At 53.3% G+C, this 25,885-nt stretch overlaps 1 protein-coding gene across 11 annotated transcripts; it reads left to right on the top strand.

The window, feature by feature from the left end:
* Positions 1 to 43: 43 nt before the first annotated feature.
* Positions 44 to 25,705, top strand: TMEM175 (transmembrane protein 175). 11 transcript variants are annotated; one of them, XM_057546446.1, is made up of 12 exons: positions 44 to 181; positions 332 to 409; positions 14,204 to 14,364; positions 14,536 to 14,574; positions 16,181 to 16,278; positions 17,953 to 18,004; positions 18,131 to 18,166; positions 18,838 to 18,921; positions 19,279 to 19,443; positions 22,887 to 22,965; positions 23,082 to 23,217; positions 24,904 to 25,705. In XM_057546446.1, exons 3-12 carry the CDS (start codon positions 14,212 to 14,214, stop codon positions 25,559 to 25,561), a joined length of 1,500 nt encoding a protein of 499 aa, XP_057402429.1. In that variant the 5' UTR covers positions 44 to 181; positions 332 to 409; positions 14,204 to 14,211; the 3' UTR covers positions 25,562 to 25,705. The 11 variants fall into 11 exon arrangements, with proteins under 11 accessions (XP_057402429.1, XP_057402434.1, XP_057402430.1 ...); XM_057546447.1 differs by lacking the exon at positions 332 to 409 and having other exon boundaries at positions 53 to 181; XM_057546451.1 differs by lacking the exons at positions 14,204 to 14,364; positions 14,536 to 14,574.
* Positions 25,706 to 25,885: the final 180 nt, after the last annotated feature.

Here is a 25,885-nt window from a genome sequence, read left to right as displayed (position 1 = left end):
CCAGCGGCCACGCATGCGCAGGGCAGGGTGCGGGGGTGGGGTGGGGGGTTGGTGCGCGTGCGCGGTGCTGCTGGCCTCGGAACGGGTTTCGGGTGTTCCGCTAGCAGAGGGCTGCCCACGGGTGGTCTGGCCCCCGGCGCGGCGCTCAACCGTCCCCACGTGGCCGTTTCCGCGGAGGCTGGTACTCGGGGGCTCCCGGGACTGGGCCGCACGGCGGGAGGAGCGGGTCGTGTGCGCGGAGCGCCGGGGGGGCCCGCAGTGTCCGTCTTTTTAACGGGTTGGTTGCTACTAAAAGACTGAAGAGCTTAATTTTAGAAACCGAGTTTTGTAGCTTCTGTAGAAAAGTCAGATCTGGCAGCATTGGACCCAGAATACCGCGTGTCCCCCATCACCTAGAGCTGCCCCTCAGGTAAGACACCACCACTCGCCTGACCCCTTGGCTCCTTTGTGTGCCCGGCTGCTTCCTGTAGGTCCTGGTGTAGAGCGTTCATCCCCAAACTGAGAACTGGAGCTGAAAGCCCTAGGCAGCACCTTAACCCGCCTAGAATTTGAAGCTACTAAAAATCTCTTTCCAGACAGGCTAACGTGCGTTATCCTTATAATAAAGCAGCTGCGTTCATACAGTGCTTTACTGCTTGCCGTATCCTTTTATAAGTGTTCTCCTTAATGATCCTAGATTATCTTGGAGAACGCACAGTATAGTTAATCCCGCACCCCACACCCCGCCTTTGGGTGCAAAATGTGCTCAGCAGTGTCATTGCCTGGCCAGGTGGCCAGGGTCTTGTTGATACAGCTAGTGGTACAGCTAGAAGTCCACACAAGTTACGTGGCTTTTTCAGCCGGTGTGTTCGTCTGGTAAATGGAATACAAGGACTGGGGGCTCAGGAAAGAGCCCAGGCTGTATTTGGTTGTCCCTAGCATGTAGGTGGCAGTTGACTTGAAGAGCGCACCAAGGGGACACCGTAATTAGAAAGAGGGTACAGTCTTCAGAGGCGAGGAGCAGCCAGGGAAGCAGGAATAAAACTAAGAGAGCTTTATGTCACCCGGCCAAAGAAAGATGTTTGGGGGGGGGTGGTAATTAAAAGTGTCAAATGTCATTTAAAAGTAGGAAAAGTAGGAAAAGATGTATATTGGATTTAGCAACAATGAGATCTTTGGTGACCTTGCCAAGAATAAATTGTTTCATTGGAAACTCTCCATTACCCTGAGTGGAAGAATAAAGAAATGGAGAGAGAGATGGTAAGTGGAGATAACTCAGTGAGTTTGGCTATGGAGAAGAAAGTGTGGGAGCTAGAGTTACGATGGATGTCGAGAGGTTGCAGGATGGGAGATGGCTGAGCAGCCTCCAGCTGATGGGAGGGGGCCAGTCAGTGTCTGCTGGGAAAGAAGGGACAGGTGCAAAGTGGTCCCCTAGAAGGTAGGAGGGAATGCCATCCAGAGCATAGGGAAGTGTTCACTTTGGATGTAAGAAAATCACTTTTTATCGTAAAAGGAACGGAGGTAGGTGGGTTGTAGTTGTAACTTTATGTGTTTATTGGACTGAAAGCAAAGGAATTCTCTGTTTTCTTCTGTTTTCACTGTGACTAAGGAGAAGAAAACACCTCCCGAAAATGGGAAGGGAGGTAAGAAAGCTAAGATTTGAGCAGTGTGGAAAAGATCTAAAATAGCTTTTGTGGAAAACCTAGTGAATAACTCACTAGAAAGCATGATGTAGTCCAGGGCTCATTTGAGTTTGGAGGCTATGGATTTATTCTGGTATGACCTACAGTTGGGTGGAGATTTTTAATAGTGTAATTACTTTGGAGCCAAGAGTCTATTCAGACTTTGTATTTCGTACTGATGGAACACTTTTTATACTGACACTGCACTAGGTATTATAATAACACCATCTTAATCCAGATCTGTGTCTCCAGAACACACTTCCCTCCTGAACTCTTAGACATTAGTTCTTAGGTATCTCTCATATACATGAGATAGCTCATGTATACATGTCATATATATATGTCTAAAACTGAATTTATAGTCTTCATCGCCATATATACATGTCTAAAACTGAATTTATAGTCTTCATCGCCAAACCTGTCCCTTTGTAGTAAATTTCATAACAAAAGACTATAATCAGAAGTTAAGAAGATTATTTTATAATGATGAAAGCGTAAATTCATGAAAAGACATAACAGTCCTAAACAGTTCTGCCCCTGGTAATAAAGCTTTTAAATACATGAAGCAAAAACTAGCAGTAGTGCGGCAAGGAGAGATAGACAAACCCACAATTGTAGTTGGAGATTTCAATACTTCTTTCTCAGATAATGATAGAACAAATACCCAGAAAATGACCAAGCGTATGGTAGAGTTGGGTGACACCAGCAACTTGATTTAATGGACATTTGTAGAATACACGTTATCAAATATATAAACAACATTTACCAAGATGGATCATATTCTGGGCAAATATGTTTTCTGACCACAATGGAATTAAGCTAGATATCAATAGCATATATCTGGAAAATCATCCAGATATTTGAAAACTGACTGACTCACTTTTAAATTACCCATAGGTCAAAGGAGAAATCAAAAGGGAAATTAAAATTTTGAACTAAATGAAAATGCAGCATTTCACAATTTGTGGCTAAAACACTACTAGAAGATAGGTCTCAAATCATTCATCTTAATAAACTAGAAAAATAAAAGCAAATGAAACTCTAAGTACAAAAAGGGAAATAATAAATATCAGCAGACATCAATGAAATAGAAGACAAAAACAATAGAGAAAATCAATGAAACCAAAAGCTGAGTCTTTGAGAAGATAAATAAAATAGAGAAATTTCTGGCCAGGTTGAACAAGGAAAAAAAAGGTTAACAATATCATGAATGAAGGTGATGACATCATTGCTAAAAGGGTAATCGGAAAACATGAACAACTTTATGCCAATAAATTCAACGACTTGTACTAAAGGAACAAATTCCTTGGAAGACAATACCAATACTCGCTCCAGAAGAAGTAGATAACCTAGATAGCTCTATAACTATTAAAGCATTGAATTTGTAGTTAAAAACTTTTCCTAAAAGAAAATTCCATACCTAGATGGCTTTACTGGCAATTCTACCAAACTAAAGAAGAAATAATACCAATTCTATATAGATTCTTAAAATTGAAAGAAGGAAATATGAATGCCAGCTCATTCTATAAGGATAGCATTATTCTAATGCCGAACTTTGACATAGGCATTACAAGAAAAGAAAACTGAAGACTAATGTTCCTCATGACAAAGATATAAAAATTCTTTTAAAACATTTTTTAGCAAACTGAATCCAATACTATATAAAAAGGATAATACAACATAACCAAGTGAGGTTCGTCTTAGGAATGCAAGTTGGCTTAGTATTAAAAAATGGATCAATGTAATTTACAGTATTACAGTGAAAAAGAAAACCAAATGGGTCATCTCAATAGACATAGAAAAAGCATTTGATGGGGACGTCCCTGGTGGTCCAGTGGTTGACTCCACACTACCACTCCAGGGAGCACGGGTTTGATCCCTGATGGGGTAACTAAGATCCCACATGCCGCATAGCACAGCCGAAAAAAAAAAATTAAAAAGAAAAAGCATTTGACAAAATCCAGCATCCATTCCTTGATTAAAAAAAAAAAAAAACTGTCAGCAAACTAGGAATAAAATGAAAACGTCCTCAACATAATAAGGGCATCTATGAAAAACCTATAGCTGACCTATGGAATGATGAAAGACTGGATGTTTTTTTTCCCTCCAAGATTGGGAACAAGTATCTGGTCTCACCATTTCTATTCAACATTGTACTAGAAATTCTAGCCAATGTAATGAGGCAAGAAAAAGAAATTAAAAGCTTCCATATTGAAAAGGAATAAGGAAGATTGTTTATTTGAAGATCTCATGATCATCCATGTCAGAGTTTCCCAACCTTGGCACTACTGACATTGTGGACCAGATAATTCCTCATTGGAGTGGAGGGGTGGTGTTTCCAGTGCACTGTAGGATGTTTAGCAGCACCCCTACCTCTGCCCCCTGGATACTAGTACACACACCACTTGTCACAACCAAAAATGTCTCCAGGAGGGACTTCCCTGGTGGTCCAGTGGTTAAGACGTCGCCTTCCAATGCAGGGGGTGAGGGTTCGATCCCTGGTCGGGGAGCTAAGATCCCACATGACTCGCAGCCAAAAAACCAAAACATAAAACAGAAGCAATATTGGAACAAATTTAATAGACTTTAAAAATGGTCCACATCAAAAAAATCTTAGGAAAAATAATGTCTCCAGGCATTGCAAATGTCCCTTGAGGGGCAAAATTGCCCTCAGTTGAGAATCATTGTTCTTGGTAAAAAATCCATGGAAACTACAGAAAGAGCTACTAGAACTAGTGACTTTAGCAAGGTTGCAGGATACAAGGTTAATATGCAAAATAAATTAAAAGTTATTGCATATTTCTAAATAGCAACAAATATTGTAAGTTGAAATTAGAAAAAAAACACTATTTACAAGAGCATCAAAAGATACCAAATCTTTGGGATAAATCTGAAATAGATGTGCAAGAATTATAACTGAAAACTAAAAAGGTTTGCTCCGAGACACTAAAGACCTTAATAAGTGGAAAGATACACAGTATTCATTAATTTAGAAAATTCAGGATCATTAGGGCATCAAATTAATCTATAGATTCAATGCCATTCCAATTAAAATCCCAGCAGACTTTTATTTTAATGGACACACTGATTTTAAAATTCATTTGGAACTGCAAAAGAGCGAGAATAGCCAAAGCAAGTTTGAACAAGGACAGATTTTTATGACTTACACTATCTAATTTCAGTAATCCAAATAGTACTCCAAATAGTGCTCCAGATAGTGTGGTGTTGGTATAAAGATATATAAGTAGATAAGTGGAACAGAATAAAAAGTCCAGAAATTGGCCCATGAGTATAAATATGTTCAGTTGATTCTGAATAAGGAATAAAGGTAATTGGAGAAAGGATAGTCTTTTCAACAAACGATGCTGGAAGAATTGGATATCCATATGTTAAAAAAAGAATGTTAATCCATACATTGCATCATATATGAAAAAACCCATAAAACTTCCAGAAAACAATCTGAGAATTTCCAATATGGCACCAAAGTACAATCCATAAAAAATAGATAAACGGGCTTCCCTGGTGGCGCAGTGGTTGAGAATCCGCCTGCCAATGCAGGGGACACGGGTTCCAGCCCTGGTCTAGGAAGATCCCACGTGCCGTGGAGCAACTAAGACTGTGAGCCACAGCTACTGAGCCTGCGTGCTGCAACTACTGAAGCCTGTGCGCCCATGGTCCACAGCAAGAGAAGCCACTGCAATGAGAAGCCCGCGCACTGCAACGAAGAGTAGCCCCCGCTCGCCGCAACTAGAGAAAGCCTGCGCACAGCAACAAAGAACCAACACAGCCAAAAATAAATAAGTAAAATAAATAAATTTAAAAATATAGATAAACAGGACTTCATTAAACTTAAGAACTTCAAAATACATTGTTGCAGATGTGCTTCAGTAGGTGAATGGATAAACTGTGGTGCATCTATAAAATGGAGTATTATTCAGTAATAAATAGAAATGAGCTACAAGCCGCAAAAAGACACAGAGGACCTTAGAAGCACATCACCAAGTGAGAGAAGCCAGTCTGAAAACGGCACATACTGTTAGATTCCAACTGCATGACATTCTGGAAAAGGCAAGACTGGAGACAGTGGAAAGGTCCATGGTTGCTAGGGGTTTCGGGGGGGAGGGAGGGATGAATAGGGGGAGCACAGGGGATTTTTAGGGCTGTGAAATCGTTTTGTGTGGTACTATAGTGGTGAATGCAAGTCATGCATTTGTCAACACCCATAGAACTACAACACAATGGTGTGTCAGTGTGTCGGTGTTGGCTCATTGACTGTGCCACGCTAATGTAAGATGTTAATGGTGGGGGAAGGGGGGGGAATGAACAGGTATATGGGAGTTCTCTGTACTTTCCCTTCGATTATTCTGCAGACCTAAAACTGCTAAAAAAAAGTCTGTTGATTTAAATATATATGTGTGTGTATATATATATACACAAATATATAAACATTTTTTTTTTTTTACATGTTGAGAGAATGAAAAGACAGCCCATACTGGGAGAAAATATCTGATAATGGACTTGTATACGGAATATAATACATAATATATATTTATATATATGTATGTATGTAAAGAAAAGTACACAATCCCTGCATAATCTTCTCAATAATTTCCACACTCCTGAAGGAGCTTACAAGGCTCTTTGTGATTTAGTCCTGCCTTATACTTCAGGTACACCTCCCAATTTGAGCCTGTGCTCCAGCCTTATCAAACTCCTTGCACTTTGATGCACACCGAGCTCTCACTATTAGACACACACACATACACACAGAGTCATTATTTGTCTTTCAATAATCCTCACAGCATTATTTGAGAATTAGAAGAAACAGGACATATAAAGTACTTGGAACAATGCTTAGTACTTAGTAAATGTTGGACAGGTGTCACATATTGTTCTTATTGTCATTTTGTCATAAATATCTCTAGACAGCACTCTGGCATTTCCCGTTCTGAGCTTTCCCGAACTGAGCCCGCCCAGGACACCTCTGCCCCACCGCACCCTGAGGCGTAGCCAGCACCCTGTGTGATGCTCTGCAGGGTCACGTGCCTTCAGTTACCTCCTCTCTGTTACAGGAATTTTCAACTTCTCCCTCTTCCTGCCGTCGGAATTTAAAAATTCTTCAGTCTCTTCCATCTTAAGAAAAATCATTTCTCAAGTCCACTCTCCTCTGCCTTCAGTCTTATGTTCTTTCCTTCATCACCATGAGTCTTAAAAACTTGTGGTGATGAAGGTTAGGTGTAGCTGACATGTTTTTGAACACTTATGTGCCGGGTGCTTTTTTTTTTTAGCCATGTAAAATGCACATAACAAAATTTACCATCTTAACCCTTTTTGAGTGCACAGTTCAGTGGCATTAAGTACATTCACATTGCTGTGCAGCCGTCACCATCATCCGTCCACAGAACTCTTCATCTTGCAAAGCTGAAACTCTGGTCCTATTAAGCAGTAACTCCCACCTCTCCCCCCAGCTCCTGCCAACCACCCTTCTACTTTCTTTCTTTATGAATTTGACTCCTCTAGGGACCTCATGTAAGTGGGATCATACAGTATTTATCCTTTTGTAACTGGCTTATTTCACTTAGCATAGTGTCCTCAAGATTCAACCATGTCATAACATGTGAGAATTTCTTTCCTTTTTAAGGTTGGATAATATTCCATCGTAGATGTAGATGCCACATTTTGTTTAGATGTTCATCTGTAGATGAGCACTGGGGTTGCTTCCACCTCTTGGCTATTGCAGACAATGCTGCCGTGATCATTGGCGTACAAATATCTCTTCGAGTTTCTGCTTTCCATTCCTTTGAGTATATACCCAGAAGTGGAATTGCTGGATCCTATGTTAATTCTCTGCTTAATTTTTTGAGGAGCCTCCATACTGTTTCCCACAGCAGCCGTGCCATTTACATTCCCGCCCAGCAGTGCACAGAGGTTCCGTTTTCTCCACATCCTCACCAAGAGTTGCTGTTGTCCATCATTTATTTGTATTATGGCGTTCCTGGAGGGTGACTGTCTCGTGGGTTTGATTTGCTTTTCCCTAACGCAACCCGATAATGTTGAACATCTTTTCATGTGCTTATTGGCTACTAGAATACCTTCTTTGGAGAAATGTCTCTTCACATCCTTTGCCCATTTTTTGAATTGGGCTGTCTTTTTACTGTTGAGTTGTAAGAGTTCTGTATGTATTTTGGATGCTAGAGTCTTACTAGATACATGATTTGCAAATATTTTCTCCCATTCTATGCATTGTCTTTCACTTTCTTAATAGCATCCTTTGAAGCACAAAAGTTAAAATTTTGACGAACTCAAATTTATTTTTTGTTGTTGCTTGTGCTTTTGGTGTCATATTTAAGAACTCTTTGCCAAATGTGAGGCCACGAAGATTTTCTCCAATGTTTTAGCTCTTACATTTAGGTCTTTGATCCATTTTTAGTTAATTTTTGTATGTAGCATGAGGTAATATCCAAATTCATTCTTTTGCATGTGGATATCCAGTTGTCCCAGGAATATTTGTTGAAAAGACTATTCTTTCCCCATTGAATGGCTTTGACACCCTATTGCAAATCAGTTAACCGTAAATATAGTGGTTTACTTCTGGACTCTCAATTCTCTTCCCTTGATCTATATATCTGTCTTTATGCCAATACTGCACTGACTTGATTACCATAGCTTTGCACTAAGTTTTGAAATTGAGAAGTGTGAGTCCTCAGCTTTGTTCTTTTTCAAGACTATTTTGGCTACTCCTTAAATAGCCAGGGGTTCCTTAAATTTCCGTATGAATTTTAGAGTCAGCTTGTAAATTTCTACATGGAAGGCAGCTGGAATTTTGATAGGAATTGCATTGAATATGTAGATCAATTTGGGAAGTATTGTCATGTTAACAATGTTAAATTTTCTAATCCATGAATAGAGGATGTCTTTTCACTCTTTCAACAATGTTTTGTACTCCTTTTTTTAAGGATTATTTATTATTAATTAATTAATTAATTTATTTATTTTATTTAATTTTGCCTGCATCAGGTCTTAGTTGCGGCATGTGGGATCTTCATTGAGGCATGCAGGATATTTCCTTGTGGTGCACGGGCTCTTCGTCGTGGTGCACGGGCTTCTCTCTAGTTGTGGCCTGCGGGTTTTCTCCTCTCTAGTTGTGGCGTGCAGGCTCCAGGGCACGTGGGCTCTGTAGTTGTGGCACGTGGGTTCCAGAGCGTGTGGGCTCTGTAGTTTGTGGCACACGGGCTCTAGTTGAGGCGCGCGAGCTCAGTAGTTGCGGCACGCAAGCTTAGTGCCCCGTGGTATGTGGGATCTTAGTTCCCTGACCAGGGATCGAACCCGCGTCCCCTGCATTGTAAGGCGGATTCTTTTTCACTGGACCACCAGGGGAGTCCCTGTACTCCTTTGTTAAATTTGTTCCTAAGTATTTTTGATGCTATTATAAATGTAATTGTTTTCTTAAATTTATTCTCAGATTGGTTATTGCTAGTAAATAGCAATGCAGTTGTTTTGTATATTGATCTTAACTCATTTACTAGTTCTAATAGTTTTCTTGTGTGGATTCCTTAGGATTTTCTATATACAGAATCACATCATCTGCAAATAGAGATAGTTTTACTTCTTTCTTTCCAGGCTGTATGCCTTCTGTTTCATTGTCTTGCATAGTTGCCATGGGTAGAACCCCGAGCAGTGTTGAATAGATGTGCTGAGAGCAGACATCCTCGTCTTGTCACTGATCTGAGGGGGGTAGTTTTCAGTCTTTCACCATTGACTGTGATATTAGCCCTTTATCAGGTTGAGGAAATTTCCTTCCATTCCTATTTTGTTGAATAGTTTTTATCACGAAGAGGTGTTAGATTTTGTCAAATGCTTTTTCTGCATTTATTAAGATGATAGTTTTTGTCTTTTTTCTATTGATATGGTGTGTTCCAGTAATTGATTTTTTAATTTTAAACCAACCTTGCATTCCTGGAATAAATCCCACTTAGCATGGTATATAATTCTTTTTATATGTTGCAGAATCCATTTGTTAACATTTTGTTGAGGATTTTTGTGTCTATATTTGATATTTACTGACTTTTTAAAAATAAAATTTAATTGAAAGAAACTTAAACATACAAAAAGTGTAGAAAGCAATATAATGGACATCTGTTTCCCCAGGTTAACCCATGCCTAAAGAAACACATTACCTTTTGTCTTATTTTTGTCAGGATGGTCTTCTTTTCCCTTCGCCCCCTCCGCCTGCTCTTCTCGGCTCCTCTCTCTCCCTCCCTTCTGTAAAGTATTAAGTTTAGGGACTTCCCTGGTGCTCCAGTGGTTAAGAATCTGCCTTCCAATGCAGGGGACGTGGGTTCGATCCCCGGTCAGGGAACTAAGATCCCACATGCCACGGGACAACGAAGCCGGAGCGCTCTAGAGCCTGTGTGCCACAACTACTGAGCCCACGTGCCACAACTAGAGAGCCTGCACGCTGCAACGAGAGATCCCTCATGCTGCAGCTAAGACCTGATGCAGCCAAATAAATAAATAAATTAATATTTTTTAAAAAATTAAAAGAAAAAAGTATTAAGTTTAGTGCTGGCCAAGATGAGGAAGCCCCCTTCCGGCTGCCTCTCCCGCTGATTACAGGTAAAAACTCTGGACAAAGTATTAAAAGAAAAAGTATGCAAAAGGCAATAGGTTGGAAAGGGCAGTCAAAACTTGAATCAGTGACCACACGTGTGAGTTTTCCATTTTTTCACTCTTCCTCCTCGTGGCTTTGACCCTAGGCCAGTTCCCAGTTGTGGGCCTGGGCATTGAGGGCTGCTGTACCCCATCTTTCTGCCTGTAGCAACTATGAAGAGGGCCCCAACAAGCAGGAGTATGTGAGTGAGAGGCAAAGGAACTAGAATAATCCAAACAGTTTTGGAAAAAAAACAAAGTTGGAGGACTCTAGCAGATATCAAGACTTACTATGAAGCTATAATCAAGGCAGTGTGAAACTGGCACAGGATAAATGCATAATCAGTGGGACAGAATGGACACTCCCCAGATAGACCCACACAAATGTGGTCTGTTAGTTTTTGACCAAGGTGTGTGCAAAGGCAATTCAGTGGAGAAGGGACAGTCTTTTCAACAAGAAGTGTTGGAATAACCAGACGTCCATCTGCAAGAAAGGGAAACTTGACTATACTTTGTATGTTATATAAAAATTAACTCAAAATTGATCGTAGACCAAAAGTAAAACCTCAAACTTTAAAACTTCTAAAAGAAAACAGAAAATCTTTGTGCTCTTGGGTTAAGCAAAGCAATGTTAGATAGGACACCAAGAGAATGATCCGTAAATGAAAAGGTGGCGAGTTGGAATTCATCCAAATTTAAAGATTTTTTTTTGATGTGGACCATCTCCAAGGTCTCCGCTGAATTTGTCACAATGCTGCCCCTGCTTTACGTTTGGTTTCTTGGCCTTGAGTCACGCGGGATCCCAGCTCCCCGACCAGGGACTGAACCCGCACCCCTCGCATTGGAAGGTGAAGTCTCAACCACTGGACCACCAGGGAAGTCCCGTCAGAGTTTAAAACTGACATTCTCCTGAAGACTGGTAAGAGAAGGACAGTCAAGCCACATAACTGCGAGAAAATGCCTGCGAATTACATATCTAACAACGGACTTCTAACCACGATGTGGAAGAAACTCTCAAAATTCAGTAAGAATACAAATAACCCCTCAAAAGAGTGAACAAAAGATTCTAGCAGACACTTTGCCACAAAAGATGTACAGTTAAAAAGTAGGCACGTGAGAATACCCAGCTGGTCAATACGAAAGTGCAAATTAAACCACAGTGAGGTAGCGCATCTCTCAGCACAGCTATAATTAAAAATTCATTAAATTTTAAAAAGACCCTCCAAACCAAGTGCTGGCGAGGGTGGGGAGCAGATGCAGCTCTCACACACTGCGGGTGGGAATGCAGAGCGGTGCAGCTACTTCGGTAAATGGTTTGGCAGTTTCTTGTAAAGTTGACACGTACGTACTAAATGACCCAGCAGACCCCTTCTGAGGTATTCGCCCAAGAGAAATAAAACAGGTTTACACAAATACCTGTGTGTAAATCTTTATAGTGGCTTTATTCTTAACTGCTAAAACCGTGAATGACCTGTTTCCCAACTGGTGGATGGATAAACAGGTACATTCATGCAGTACAATTAACTACACAGCAGTAAAAAACATGTTACTGATACTCCCCAGACATGGGTACATCTCAGATGCATTGTGCTAAGTAAAAGAAGCCAGACTCAAGAGGTTCTTTGGGGTACAAGTCCATTTATGGGACAATCTGGAAAAGGCAAAGTGACAGTAACAGAAAACACAAGCGGTGGCCAGGGTTTGGGTGGAGGAAGGCCTGCCCACAAAGGGACTGCTCGGGGACAGAACTGCTTTGTGACTGGGGCCATGGTTACACACCTTGTGCATTTGTCTAAATCTCAGTGCTGGGCACCAGAAGGAGTGACTCTTCCTGTGTGTAAACTTTACAAAGTGAATCCAGTGAGAGATAAATTAGAGATGCAGATGAGAGCTAGAGCCCCATCTTCACCCATCCTCCACCCCGCCCTGCCTGGGTCACTGCAGTGCTGTCCTGTTTGTGTTACTGTGCTCTTTCTTACTGGTGTATGTGTGTACATCAGTCGTGTGACACGATGTGTGTCTTTCTGCACTTGTTCCATCCCTCTCAGCGTTGTGCCTCTGAGTTTCTGCATGTGGGTTGTTTCATCTGTTGTCATTTACTGTCTCAGTCTGCTTTGGCTGCCACAACAAAATGCCACAGACTGGGACCTTAGACAACAGGACTTTATTTCTCACAGTCCTGGAGGCTGGAAGTCCCAGATCAGGGTGGCAGCCAGTTCAGTTTCCCGTGAGGCCATGTCCTGGCCTGCAGACACACAGCAGAGGGAGGGAGCACGCTGGTCCCCTCTTATCAGGGCACCCATCCCACCCTGGGCCCCACCCTCCTGGCCTCCTCTAACCCTAGTCACCTCCAGAGGCCCCACCTTCTGTCCCATCCCCCGGGGTGGGGCTCGACATGCGATACGTGCATATTCGGGGCACAAACAGTCCACAGCCCTTGGTAGCAGCTCCCTTAGTGGTTAATAATGTGCCGCCTGTCAGTCAGTCAGAACGTGTGTGACTTTCATCGTCGAGGTGAACCGCTCCACGAGGCCCGCAGTCCCCACCTCGTGTGCGCCCCCTGGGGCTGGCCGCCTGGCGGTGGGCACCGCAGCCCTGCCCGGCTGCTCCGTGGTCTCCCGGTGGCTGAGGTGCCCTGCGCTCCCTGCCAGCTTCTGCATCCCCTGCGCCCTCGCCGCCTCTTAACTCCCTGACTTGTGCGAAGCCGACTGTCCTCTCGTCGGTGTCCTTTGCGTTTCCCAGGCTGCCGAGTGTCTTACACGTGCGTCCGTCCGCACTTCCATCTTCCTGCCCGGAAATCCCCGTGAGCCTCCTTTCTCCGCCCGGGGGGCGGGGCTCTGCCTTCGTCCTGTCCCGGGCGGCTCGCGTGCTCTTAGTTCTGACGCCCGGCTGCACCGCGGAGCGCCTCCTCGCTCTCGCTCTCGCTCGGGTTCCTGCCGCGTTGCCGGGGTCAGCAGTGTCCTCTGCAGGAGGAGACCAGGGCACCCTTCCGCTTCCAGTCTTTCCTCTCGGGGGCTTCACCGCGCGGGCCACCCGTCCTGGAGGAGCCCTGGCATCCTGCGCTCTGGACCCGCCTCCTGCTCCTTCCCGGGCGCCTCGGCGCAGTCCTGCCCCCACGCCACCGCGGGGCGTCTCGTCCTCTCGGAGAGCCTTTGCGGGTGACTCCAGCCCCGACCTCTTTCCCGACCTCTCGATGCCGTTCCTCTGCCCGGGCACAGCTCCGTGGCAGAGAACGCGCGCCGCCTTCAGCAAGGAGCCTGGTGCCTCACCGGGGCCACGGCCTGCGCCCCCGGAGTTCCCGCTGCGGGGCCCCGACTCCGTTCCCAGGAGGCTCTGGCATCTCTTCCGCCCGGAGCCCCGTCAGCTGGCACCTCGCTTGTCTTCCCAGCCCACCTCTGATACTGAGTTGTCCAGGGAGCTCTGCCATGGGGGGTTCGCTGGCGGGTGCCCGACCAGTCCGCCAGGCCGCCTGCCAACAGGAGGAGCGAGCGCGCCCTCCAGTGGGGCAGCGGGGGCAGCTGGCTTTCCGCGCAGGGTCTTGACCCCCCCAAAGGTCGCATCACGGCTGTGAGGCAGGTGCAGTGGGAGCAGGGACACGGCGGTGTCCGGTTGGGGTCAAGAGTGTCAGCCCAGCCCCGGAGCACCCACCGTATGGGCCGTGTGCCTTCGCCTGCCTCTCCTCTCCCTAGAGGGGACACAGTCACAGGGTGTGTCTCCCAGGTCACAGGCCCCTCTTCTAGAAGGCTGCCTGGGAGAGGCGAACGGGGCAGAGGAAGCAGCGGCAGGGCCCCTCTGCCCAGCCCCGCCCAGCGGGTGGCTCCTCCTAGGCCCCCCTGCCCTGTGTCGTGGCCCCCAGGAGCACCCCACGGGCTCAGACCTGTGCTTCCTCCCAGGCTCCACCATGTCTGGGCCCCGGACCCCAGAGCCGGCCCTGGATGGGCAGGGAGCCTCCCCCACGGGCTCACAGGACGAGGACATGGCCGACGGGACCCAGCACTCACACCGCATGCTCAGCTTCAGCGACGCGCTTCTGTCCATCATTGCCACCGTGATGGTCCGTGCGGGGCCCCACCCGGCACGGGCCCTGACCCGGGGCCCCGAGGCTGCTGGGGGTGGGGAGGAGCAGCCCAGGACTGGCCTGAGTCCCCGGCACGTGGCATCCAGGGAGCAGTCAGTGCCCAGCCCAAGAGGTGTTCCTGGGTTCGTGTTGTGTCTGTTCTCCTAGATCCTGCCTGTGACCCACACGGAGATCTCCCCGGAACAGGTACTTGGGACAGTCTGCAGCGTCTGGTGTGCGGGCGAGGGTCCAGGAGGCGCAGGCCCCGAGCTCGAGGCCGGGCTCCGCTCGGGCGTACCTGGCTGGGAGGGCCAGGCCGTCCGCCGCGTCCCCCAGCGATGCCATCCAGCCCCGGTGCCCTCGCGCTGAGCCCTGAGAAAGGCAGGAGCGCCTGGAGGCTGGCGCGGACTGTGGCGGCAGGCGTCGCGGGGAAGCTCCCTGGGCTGTCTGTCTGTCACGCTGGCGTGCCCCTCAGAGCAGGTGCTTGGGGAGCAGAGGGTGGCCGGCCTGCCGGGCGTGGGCCTGCGCCATGAGCAGGGAGGTGAGTGGGAAATGAGGTTTTTCCATTGCTAGTCAGTTGGAATATTTCCATTTTATAAGTAAAATAGCCACACGTCGCAGCACCTCAGAAACCGGACGTGATTCCGGGAGACGTTCGGAGTTCGTGGGCGTGTGTGTGTGCGAGCACAGCTCTCTGGGCCCCTCACGTCGAGCACGGGTCACCTCTGGGCTCCAGGATGCGCAGTGCTGGCCCAGGACGTGTGGCCGTGGTCTGGCTGCTGCCCAGCCAGCAGATTTAGCCTGGACACTGCCGGGAGTCATCTGTGGGAGGTGATATCGCTACTTCTCGTAGGGTTTGGATGAGAATTAAACAGAAATGATGGTCGAGCCTGACCTTGGCAACTGGCACCTGGCGCGGTGAGCAAAGGGCCCCGTGCGGCTTCCTCTGCTCCGGGGCACCCCCTCCCCAAAGGGGGCCTGGGGGCTGCGCTCCGGCCAAGCTCAGGAAAGCCGTGTGCCCACCGGGGGCCTCGACGCTCTCCTGGCTGTGCCTGCTCCAGAACCTTCTGGGGCCCTCGGTGCCACCAGTCTCAGAACAGGGTGGTGGGTGTGCACGTGAGATGCGGGGGGTGATGGGATGCGCGGGCCTGGAGCTCCTTGCCTCTCTGCGGTCGGGGTCGTGACCTCCGTTGACCCACGAGAGGGCTCTGAGCCAGAAGGTTCCACAGTGGCAGGGAGACTCCTTCAGGGAAGGTGCCGAGGACCCTCCTGACACGAAGGAGAAGGTTCATCAAGGCCAGAGGACCCAGGGATCTGGAAACAGTGCTGCTCATGTGGTCTCAGACGACCAGCAGACACGGGCAAGGCACCGGTTTTGCATTTGGAGTTTTTGCTGACAAAGCTTAAACCCTCCCCCGGCCTGGGGGCCCAGCTTCCTGTGCAGCCCATCACCTGGCATCCAGACACCGCGGCCCTCTCGCCAGGCCTCGCAGTTGCTGTTCGATCACTTACCCGGCGACGCCGTGACTTCGTGTGGCTGCACGGCCTGTGGCCACCCCGCCGGGATCCTGGGAGAGGCTCGACGAATCCTCTCTGCCTCCAGAGCGGGCATTTCGGGGGGCCTGCCATGTTGGGAAGATGGGGAGCCTCCGGAGGGGCCTCAGGGACAGCCCGGGACTGAGGCTGAGCCTTGGTGGGGGGAGGTGAGGGCTCCCAGGTGCTTCTCTGGCCCCCCGGGGCCTGGTGCCCGGGGGCGGGGCCACCGGCTGCCGTGGGTGAATCTCCGTCTGATGCTGATGCTCTTCTGTTCCAGGAGTTTGACAAGAGTGTCCAGAAACTTCTAGCCACGAGGATCGCTGTGTACCTGATGACCTTCCTCATCGTGACCGCGGCCTGGGCGGCACATACGAGGTACGGGCAGGCTGGGGCCTGTTTCCGGGCTGGCAGCCACACTGTGGCTGGCTGGGTGTGTGCCCAGCAGGTGTGTCCTCGCCCTGGCTGAGGGTCAGGGTGGCAGTGGGGGTGCACTCAGTGCTGATGAGCTGTCCTCGGGGTGGATGGCAGCCCCGCCCTCCGGGGCTGAGTCACAAGGGGTCACGTTAGTGGGCTGCCTCTCCCCCTCCTCCTCCCTCCTCTCCCCCTCCTCCTCCCTCCTCTCCCCTCCTCCTCCCTCCTCTCCCCCTCCTCCCCCCCTCCTCCTCCCTCCTCTCCCCCTCCTCCTCCCTCCTCTCCCCCTCCTCCTCCCTCCTCTCTCCCTCCTCCTCCCTCCTCTCCCCTCTTCCTCCCTCCTCTCCCCCTCCTCCTCCCTCCTCTCCCCCTCCTCCTCCCTCCTCTCCCCCTCCTCCTCCCTCCTCTCCCCCTCCTCCTCCCCTCCTCCTCCCCTCCCCTCCCCTCCCCCAGCCCTCCCTGCCGAGTCCTCCCTCAAGCCTCTGCTTTTTCCTCTGCACACTGCAGCAACAGGGCTTACACCCCAGGGCCGGGACGATGAATGGGGTGCCGGGTGCAGCACTGCTCGGGCCGCTGTGAGCCCGGGCAGGGCAAGGGCAGGGCTGTGGGCTGACCACCTCTGCTGCACTGTGACACATATGCTGTGCACGGCCCCTCCGTCCTGGTCCCTGGACTCTGGTGAGGAGGGTGAGGCCTCGGGACACACGCTCCAGGGCCCGAGCTCTCTGTTAATGAGGAAAAGGTTCCTTAGGACCCAAGGGGGACAGGGCCCCAGAGCTGTGGGCGTCACCTGAGCCCCCGATGGGGTGGGAGGACCAGGAGGGCCCCCGGAGATGGGTGGGGATGGGCTGGGGTGCTGACATCTCGGTTACAAAATGCTCCCCAGCGGGTTGCTGGGGATGCAGGAAGCCAGGAGCCTACAAGGCAGCGCCCCTCGGGTTAAAAGTGTCTCTGAACATTTATACACCACATACTGGTTTTCAGCAAAGTGGCTGTTTCTGGTGGGGACACATGACCCTCTTTAAAGGCTTTCCTCTCCTGCCTCCTTGTTCACGGAAAGCAAGAGACCCAAGGGCTGGCGAGAGTCAGGGGGCCACAGCCGCCTCTGTCCAGTCCTGCCGGCGGCCATGCGGGCCGCTGGCGTGGCCGGCTCGCCATTAGCCCCGCCCACCCTGCAGAGTGGACAGGGCCGCACGGGCCTCATTTGCGGGCTGTTGAGCGGAGCCCACCCCCCTCTGCCAGAGGTCCCGCCTTCTTAGAGCGGCACAGACCCGCCCTGGGTCTGGGGCTCGGCTGCCATCTCGGGGCCACAGCCCCTACCTCTGACTTTTAGAGAAGTGCCTGGCCCCTGAGGCCGCCTCCTGGCCGCCCTTGGCCCCTGGCCGGGTGCAGACCTCCCCAATGGGGGGAGAAGGCCACGTCCTCGTGGGTCAGAACCCTGAGGGGACCGTGTGGGGGCCAGGGAGGGGCTGGGGCCTCGGGAGCTCTGCCTGCTTCCTGACTCTGTTTTCAGGTTTCTGTCCGCGTCTTCCCGTCTCGGTGTGAAACCGTCTCTGTTGTGTGAGTGTCTGTATTTGATGCCGTTAGAACCATGTTTACTGACAGCATGACTTTTCCTGTTTTCCTTAAATTGTTGAGATTGTTCCAAGTTGTTGGGAAAATAGACGATACGCTTGCCCTGCTTAACCTGGTGAGTTTCTCCTTTGGTTTCTGCCTGTGCTCAGCTCCCCGGTGCCCCTGGGTGTGCGGGCTGGGACACGTCCACTCCCAGGGCCCCGCACGCCGCCCTCAGCCCCTCTTCCTCCCTCCCTCCCAGGCCTGCATGATGACCATCACCTTCCTGCCGTTCACAGTGAGTCACAGGGATTTCCGCTCCCACTTCCACCTGGGGGTCCAGCCTGCCCTCCACCGGGCAGGAGGGCTCTGACCCTAAGATGCTCCCTTCTCAGAAGCTCTCAGACCACTGGGAGGTCCAGGGCCTGGACCACGGGGTTGCAGAGAGGAGAGAAGGTTCCGGGGGAAGGGGCGACCCTGGGTTTCCGGGCTGGATGGAGTGGGGAGGCTTCCAGGGCCCCAAGCAGGGCTCTCAGGGGCAGAGACACCAGCCTGGCCTCCGAGGGCGCAGTGAGGGGTGCCCTCTCCGTGCTCCCTGAGGCTCCCGGCTCCTGCCTGAACCCCAGAGCCCATGGCCTCTTGGCCGACCTGGGCTCGTCCCCAGCATGTGACCCCTCCATCTCCTCACCCCGCAGCTCCCTCTGATTCTGACAGAGAGCGGGGCTCTGGGTACGGAGCACATCGCAGAGAATTGGGGTCTGGGGAGTCTTCATGAATCTGATAAGCTTGCAGCTTTAAAGGCTTCAAGCGTTGGGTGGAATGGCTCTTGTGACAGAGACGCCTCCAGGGCTCAGGCCGCTCCCACCCAAGACAGCTCTGCTGCTGACCAGGCAGAGCCCAGCTGACGCCTGGGGCTCACGGGCCCTGCGGCCCTGCGGGTCCTGATTCTGGGGGGTTTTCTGGCTGCAGTTTTCCTTGATGGTGGCCTTCCCCGAGGTGCCTCTGGGCATTCTCCTGTTCTGTGTGTGTGTGATGGCCGTCGGGGCCGTGCAGGTAGGACACTGGCACCCCGCCCCCACACCCCGTCCTCGTGGAGCAGGAGTTGTAGCGCGTGCCCGGGCCACCCGTGGTGGGAGTTGTGCAGACGCCACCCGCCACGCAGCGCCTGCCACAGGGCACCCGCGTGGGCTGCAGCAGGACAAAGCCAGAGACGCTCGGGGCCTGGGCTTCCTGTGCCGACGTGGAGAGAGTGAAATGGGGCCGCCGGCACCCTCGGGCGGGGCTCTCTGAGACCCACACCTGACCCCCAGAGCAGAGCGAGGGCTCCCGTCCACTCTGCACCCCCAGAACATCCTGCAGCGAGCCCCACCCGAGACCCTGCTCGCACCCTGCAGCCCGCCTCTCCCGCAGGCGCTGATCGTGGTCTACGCCTTCCACTTCCCCCACCTGCTGAGCCCCCAGATCGAGCGCTCGGCCCACCAGGCCCTCTACCGGCAGCACATCCTGGGCATCATTCTCCGGGGCCCGGCGCTGTGCTTGGCTGCGGCCGGCTTCTCCCTCTTCTTCTACCCAGTGGTGAGTCGGGGTGGGGGGCCCACCGGGGGGCTGCTCTGCAGGGAGGAGCCCGCGTGGGTGAACACGGCACACGCCCAGTGGGCCCGGGAGGCCGTGCGCCTTCTAAAGACGTGCCTGCGTAGGAACGTGAGCCGCCGGAAGAGAGAGAAAGTGAAGAGAGAAACTCCAGAGCAGGAGAGACTGGAGTGGAGAAGAGGGAGGTGCAGGTGTGGGTGGAGCTGGGCCAGGGCCGGGCGGACGAACCCCCAGCGTCCAGGGAGAGCCGGCGGCCGCGCGGGCAGAGCCGGGCGGGACTCCATCCACGGCGCCCTCGAGCCTGCAGGTTGTGCTTTTTTTTTTAAATTTACTTATTTATTTTCTCCTTTTTATTGGAGTGTAGTTGCTTTACACTGTTGTGTTAGTTCCTGCTGTACAGCAAAGTGAATCAGCTCTGCATACACATGCATCCCCTCTTTTTTGGATTTTCTTCCCATTTAGGTCACCGCAGAGCATTGAGTAGGGTTCCCTGTAGGTTCTCATTAGTTATCTATTTTATACATGGTATCAATAGTGTATACGGGGGTTCCGTCCTAGCCGAGCTGCAGGCGTTGAGCCGGCTGACACCCTGTGTTTAGCCCACAGCTGACTTGATAGGCATATTGTTCTGGTGGAGCTTCCATCATCCAGGAAGGAAGGTAAATCCTAACGAGCCGCCGTCTCAGAGCTGGTTGTAGAAGCTTGATGCACGGCTCCTGCCTTTACTTGAGCGCTAGTGAAGTAAAGTGAATCTTTAAACCCAAAGCATCATAAGACGTGTGAAAAAATGAACGGTTAACGTTACTTTAAACACCTAGTAAGTGTTTTAAGAGAATTCCAAGTTTAAAACAAACAGGATGGCAAGGCCTGCAGAGCCGCGCCCTGGAGGATGGAGCTGGGGGCTGGGGTCCAGTATCCAGGGCACCCCAGGTCAGGCCATGGGTGGGTAAAGGGGAGGGTGGACGCTGGTGTGTGAGCTGGGGGCTGGCCTCGGGCTTCTGCTCTGTCCCCTCGCCGTACAGTGGCTGCGCCTCTCGGGCGGGAGGGATGCTGCGGGGGCCCTTGGGGTCAGGCGGGGTGTCCCAGGGTGGGGCTGGCGAGGGGGCGGCACAGAGAGACGGCAGGGCAGGACTGAGGGGCCCGCTGCGTCCGGGCTTCTGGTGGGACAGCCCCTGCTGGCTCTGGGGACGAGGTCAGGGGCTGAGGGGCGGTGAGGGTCGTCGCATGGAGGACGGAGGGCACCGCTGGGATGTGGTGCGTGTGGCCTGGGTCAGGAGAAGCAGGCAGAGCTGAGGCCCGCGGGGGCCATGTCCACTGGCCGGGCCTGGAGCAGGCAGACAGGGCCCAGCGTGCTGCCAGGGGCAGTGACGAGCCTGGGCAGTGGGCACACCCTCACGGGGTGGCAGTAGTGGGAGGCGGGCGCTGGGCCGCCACACTGGGGAGAGGAGGGTCCTCGGTGGGGCTGGGAGGTCTGCGGCCTCAGAGGGGGCGGTCGGTCGTTTCTCTGTGCTGCGTTTTTTGCCCCTTCCTCTCCATCCCTCCCCCTCCTTCCCCACGGTGGGGGTCTGACCCCTCGTCCCTGTGAGACAAGGCATGTCAGAGCCTCCTGGCCCCCAGGCACCCCCCCCGCAGCCTCCCCACGAGCCCACGGCCATCGTTCCGGGCGTCCTCACCAGCCCCTTCCCTCATCTGGGACGCTGTGTGGGGCCCACCTTCCAGGGCCAGCCACTGCTCACTGCCCTGGCCCGGGCCGTCCTGACCTTCCTCTGGACCGCCCTCCTCCCGTGGTGACACTCGGGGCCCAGGGCCTCCCACGCCAGCACCCTGTGCCTGCTGTTCCTCCAGACCTGGGCAGGTCCCCACGGCCAGTTAGATCTCCCCCCCGCCCCGGGACTCAGGTTCCCCCTCAGGCTGTTCTGTCCCCTCCTACCCCGCAGCGCACGTGCACACACACCACATGCGCCGATCCTGTGTGGCCACCGTCGCCCCCCGGGGCCTCTGCGCTCACCTGCCAGGCACCTGGGACACTCCCCCCCTTGGTGTGTGTGTGTTGAGTGACGTGTATGGTGTGGTCTTCTGACATGTGGAGACCGGAGGTCGTAAGCAGAGCTGTGATGCTGGCCGCCCCCGTCTGTCCCTGAGGTGCCCGTTGTCTCCTGAGTCCCCTCACCAGGCCAGGTGCCAGGTGACCTTGAAGCATGACTGTGAAGGCCGGGGTGGAAGCCCTTCACTGAGGGGGGCCACCGGCCGAGGCGACAGGGCTGGGCGAGGAGCCTTCTGCGGCCACCTCGGGCCCGGGAGCATGCCTGGCCCGCCGGCCTCCCTGTTTAAAATAATTGGGTATCCGCGTAACAAAAAATTGACCGTTGTGACCATTTTATCTGCAGCGTGCAGCTCGGCGGCATTGACCGCTGACGTCGCCGTGCATCACCTCCCGCTGGTTCTGGGACTTTTCATCCCCCCCGACAGGAACCCTGAACCCATGAGCAGCCACTCCCTGTCTCCCCACCCCTCAGTCCCGGGAAACTGCGAGTCTGCTTTCTGTCTGTAGGGATTTGCTTATTCTGGTTCCTTCATATAAATGGAATCATGAAATAGGAGGCTTCTACGTCTGGCTTCTTTCACTCGGCATGTTTTCAAGGTGCATCCACGTCGTCGGTGTCAGGATTCCCTTCCTTTTCATCAGCCGGTAGTGCCCCACCGCGTGGATGGGCCCCATCACCCACCCACGGACGCTCGGTGGCTGCCGTGAGCATGGGTGCGCCCCTGCTTTCCGTGCTTTTGGGTGTGTGCCCAGAAGTGGACTTGCCGGGTCCTGTGGCGATTCCCCGTTTAGTTTCTGAGGAACCTCCACACTTCTCCAACAGCTGCACCATTTACATTCCCACCGACGGCGCACAGGGCTCCAGCCGCCCGCCCGCCCCCCGCCCCCCCACCCCCGCCCCGGCCCAGCACAGCCGCTTCCTGTTCCCGCTGGGAGCGTCCCACGGTGTGCGGTGCTCTCCTCGTGGTTGTGACTGGCGTTTCCCCGAGTGTTAGTGGTGCTGAGCGCCTGCCCACACGTGTCGGGGCCGCGTCCCTCTTCTTCGGAGAAATGTCAGTCGAGGTCCGTGGCCCGTTTCTCAGTTGGCTTATCTGTCTCTCCGTCGTGGAGCTGTCGGGGCTCCTTATGAAGCCTGGATGGTAACCCTTTATCAGGCGTGTGGCCTGCAAACATCTCCGTTCTGTGCGATGTCTCTTCACCCCCGGTGATGCTCTTCTGTGCACAGAAGGCTTCCGTCTTGATGACGGATGATTCACCTGTTTCGTCTCCTCTTGCTCGAGCCGCAGCCCCTTCCGGGCGGGCGGCTTTGGGGTGGGACCCCTGGCTGGGCCCCTCGGTGGAGGCACCACGCGCCCTGACGTGCCCGGTGCCCTGTCTCGTGCAGTCGTACCTGCTGATGGCGACGGTCATCTTCCTGCCCTACGTCAGCAAGGCCGCCGGCTGGTGCAGAGCCAGGCTTGTGGGTAGGTGCCAGGCGGGGCTGGAGTGGGGGGCGCAGAGCACGGGCCAGGCAGGCGGCGTCCCCGCGGGGCCTCCTAGCTGGCCCGAGGCCCTGAGGGCTTGGCCGCCCCTCCCACAGGCCCCAGGGAGCCCCCGGCTCGCAGCCTGGAGATCTTCACCTTCGACCTGCACGAGCCGCTCAGCAAGGAGCGGGTGGAGGCCTTCAGCGACGGGGTCTACGCCATTGTGGCCACGCTGCTCATCCTGGACATCTGGTGAGGACCCGCCGGGCCGAGACTCCTCCGCCAGCCCCACAAAGGCGCCGAGGTCTCCCGGCCCACCCTCCCCAAGGGGCTCCCACCTGAGAACCCACCTGAGAAGGACCCGGTCCGCCTCCTTCCCAGGGCTGCCCACGCAGGGCGGGCAGCCCCCAGCCCCCCACGTCCATCTCCTGCCCCGAGCCCGCCTCTTCCCTTCCCTGCTGCCCTTCTGCCTGGCCGGGCGGCCTTTGCAGTCTGTCACAGTTCCAGCCTTCGTTGCTGTAATTTTGTTTCTCAGTGTTTTATCTGCTGCTTTTTCAAGTCTTCCATCTTTTTTCTAAAGCCTTTTATTCCTTGGTCATACTTCAGCACATTCTTATTTCGTTAACGTTAAAATGCTCTGATTTTATGTTCTGTAACTGATCACCTAAGGTCTTTTTTTTCCTAATATAAATTTATTTATTTATTTATTTATTTATTTATGGCTGCGTTGGGTCTTCGTTGCTGCGCGCGGGTTTTCTCTAGTTGCGGCGAGCGGGGGCCACTCTTCATTGCGGTGTGCGGGCTTCTCATTGCAGTGGCTTCTCTTGTTGCGGAGCACGGGCTCCAGGCGCGCAGGCTTCAGTAGTTGCGGCACGTGGGCTCAGTAGTTGTGGCTCGCGGGCTCTAGAGCGCAGGCTCAGTAGTTGTGGCGCACGGCCTTCGTTGCTCCGCGGCATGTGGGATCTTCCCAGACCAGGGCTCAAACCCGTGTCCCCTGCATTGGCAGGCGGATTCTTAACCACTGCACCACCAGGGAAGTCCCTCACCTAAGGTCTTGATGCTCCTAAATTTCTCTTAGTAGCTTTTTCCTACTGTAATTTGGGAATTTTTAAAAATTGGGAGCAAACGTCCATTGGTACCAATCTCTGAGACCTAGACCTAAGGTTCTGGGGCGATCTGGCTTTGCTTCTGCCCTGCAGCCAGGGCCATGCTGGCTTGGGTCCCCTGCTGGCTTGGGTCCCCTGCTGGGTGGCAGCAAGGACCAGCTGTGGCTGGGAACCCCCGGGGCGGGGGGGCGGTCAGGGTTCTTTCCTCCACCCAGAGCCACAGCCCCGAGAACCCAGGTGGGGATCCCCAGGAAGCCCCCAGGCTCTGTCTCCGGCCCCCAGCCCCACCAGCATGCATGCAGCTGCCATCGTGGGCACAGAGGTGTGTCTGGGCGGCGTGGCTGCAGGGCGGCAGCCCCATGACCGCAGTGGGGAGAGGCCTGGGCCGGATGTGCCTTAGGATCACTCCTTACGATAAAGTTCTGCCCAGGAATCTGAGGGCCGCGAAGGCAAAGCCCTTCAGGTCTGTGGGACCGCTCCGAAGTGGTCGGGCCGCTGCAGGACGGTGGGCAGACCTCAGGAGCGCCACCCGTGGGCGCCAGAGGGGCTGCGGGCTCAGGGCCCGTGCCGCTCACCAGCCCGGGGTCCGGCGGGCAGGGCTGCGGTCAGCCAAGAAAACACAGGCTGCAGTTGAATTTGAACTTCAGGTGAACGGCGCTGTGTGTGTGAACACAGATCCGCGGAATCTCAGTGTATGCCGTTCGTTCATCTGAAGTTCAAGTGTGCGGGGGGCCAGCAGCCCGCGCAGGGGCTGGGACAGGGTGGGGGCAGGCAGCCCGGAACGGACGCCCGAGGTGGGGCCGCTGCAGATGCTGTGTGTCTCACCCCTCAGTGAGGACAACGTCCCGGACTCCAAGGACGTGAAGGAGAAGTTCCACGGCAGCCTAGTGGCGGCGCTGGGTGCGTCCGGGCCGCACTTCCTGGCCTACTTCGGCTCCTTCGCCACGGTGGGCCTGCTCTGGTTCGCCCACCACTCGCTCTTCCTGCACATCCGCGAGGCCACGCAGCCCATGGGGCTGCTCAACACGCTCTCGCTGGCCTTCGTGGGCGGCCTGCCCCTGGCCTACCAGCAGACGTCGGCCTTCGCGAGGCGGCCGCACGACGAGCTGGAGAGCGTACGAGTCAGCTGCGCCATCATCTTCTTCGCCAGCATCTTCCAGTTCGCCATCTGGACCACGGCGCTGCTGCAGGAGGGCGAGACGCTGCAGCCGTCGGCGCGGTTCGGGGGCCGGGAGCACGCGTTCATGTTCGCCAAGCTCGTGCTGTACCCCTGCGCCAGCCTGCTGGCCTTCGCCTGCACCTGCGTGCTGAGCCGGTTCAGCACGGCCATCTTCCACGCCATGCAGATCGCCGTGCCCTTCGCCTTCCTCGTGTCGCGGCTGCTGGTGCGCCTGGCGCTGGCCGGCCTGCGGGGCCTGCGGGGCCTGGCCCGGCCGGCACCGGGGGCCGCGGACGACGCGCAGTCCCCGCTCCTCCCTGCTCCCTGCTAGCACGGCCCCGGCCCCCGCCTGAGGTCCGAGTGTCCGGCGGGTGGCCCGGCCTCGGGTTTTGTCTTCCTTGTGAAGTTTCATGCTCTACTTCAGCCCCTCAGATTGTCTTCCACTGTTGCAGAGAAGAGTCTCGCAGGAGCGTCACTGTGTCCCACGTGCCTGTTGTCTGCCTCGACCAAGTGGAGATGAGCCGCGGGGGGCCGCAGGCGGCGGGTGGTTCCGTGGCAGCTGGGGCCGCAGCCCCGTGGTGGGTGTGGGTGTGCGACGTGGCCCCGGATCCTCAACAGGCAGCACGTCCTGCAACTCAGCCCACGTCCCGCGGGC

The sequence above is a fragment of the Balaenoptera acutorostrata genome, chromosome 5 (genome assembly GCF_949987535.1).
Source record: "Balaenoptera acutorostrata chromosome 5, mBalAcu1.1, whole genome shotgun sequence".
Lineage (NCBI taxonomy): Eukaryota > Metazoa > Chordata > Mammalia > Artiodactyla > Balaenopteridae > Balaenoptera > Balaenoptera acutorostrata.
The sequence above is the reverse complement of the archived record's forward strand: the minus strand, read 5'-3'. Positions and strand labels throughout refer to the sequence as shown.

Bases quoted from the DNA above. Each gene is read 5' to 3' on its own strand.
- TMEM175 (XM_057546446.1), top strand. From the start codon at position 14,212: ATGTCTGGGCCCCGGACCCCAGAGCCGGCCCTGGATGGGCAGGGAGCC. The intron at 16,279-17,952 runs GTACGGGCAGGC...TAAATTGTTGAG, and splicing joins GCCTGGGCGGCACATACGAG to ATTGTTCCAAGTTGTTGGGA. The intron at 18,922-19,278 runs GTAGGACACTGG...CCTCTCCCGCAG, and splicing joins TGGCCGTCGGGGCCGTGCAG to GCGCTGATCGTGGTCTACGC.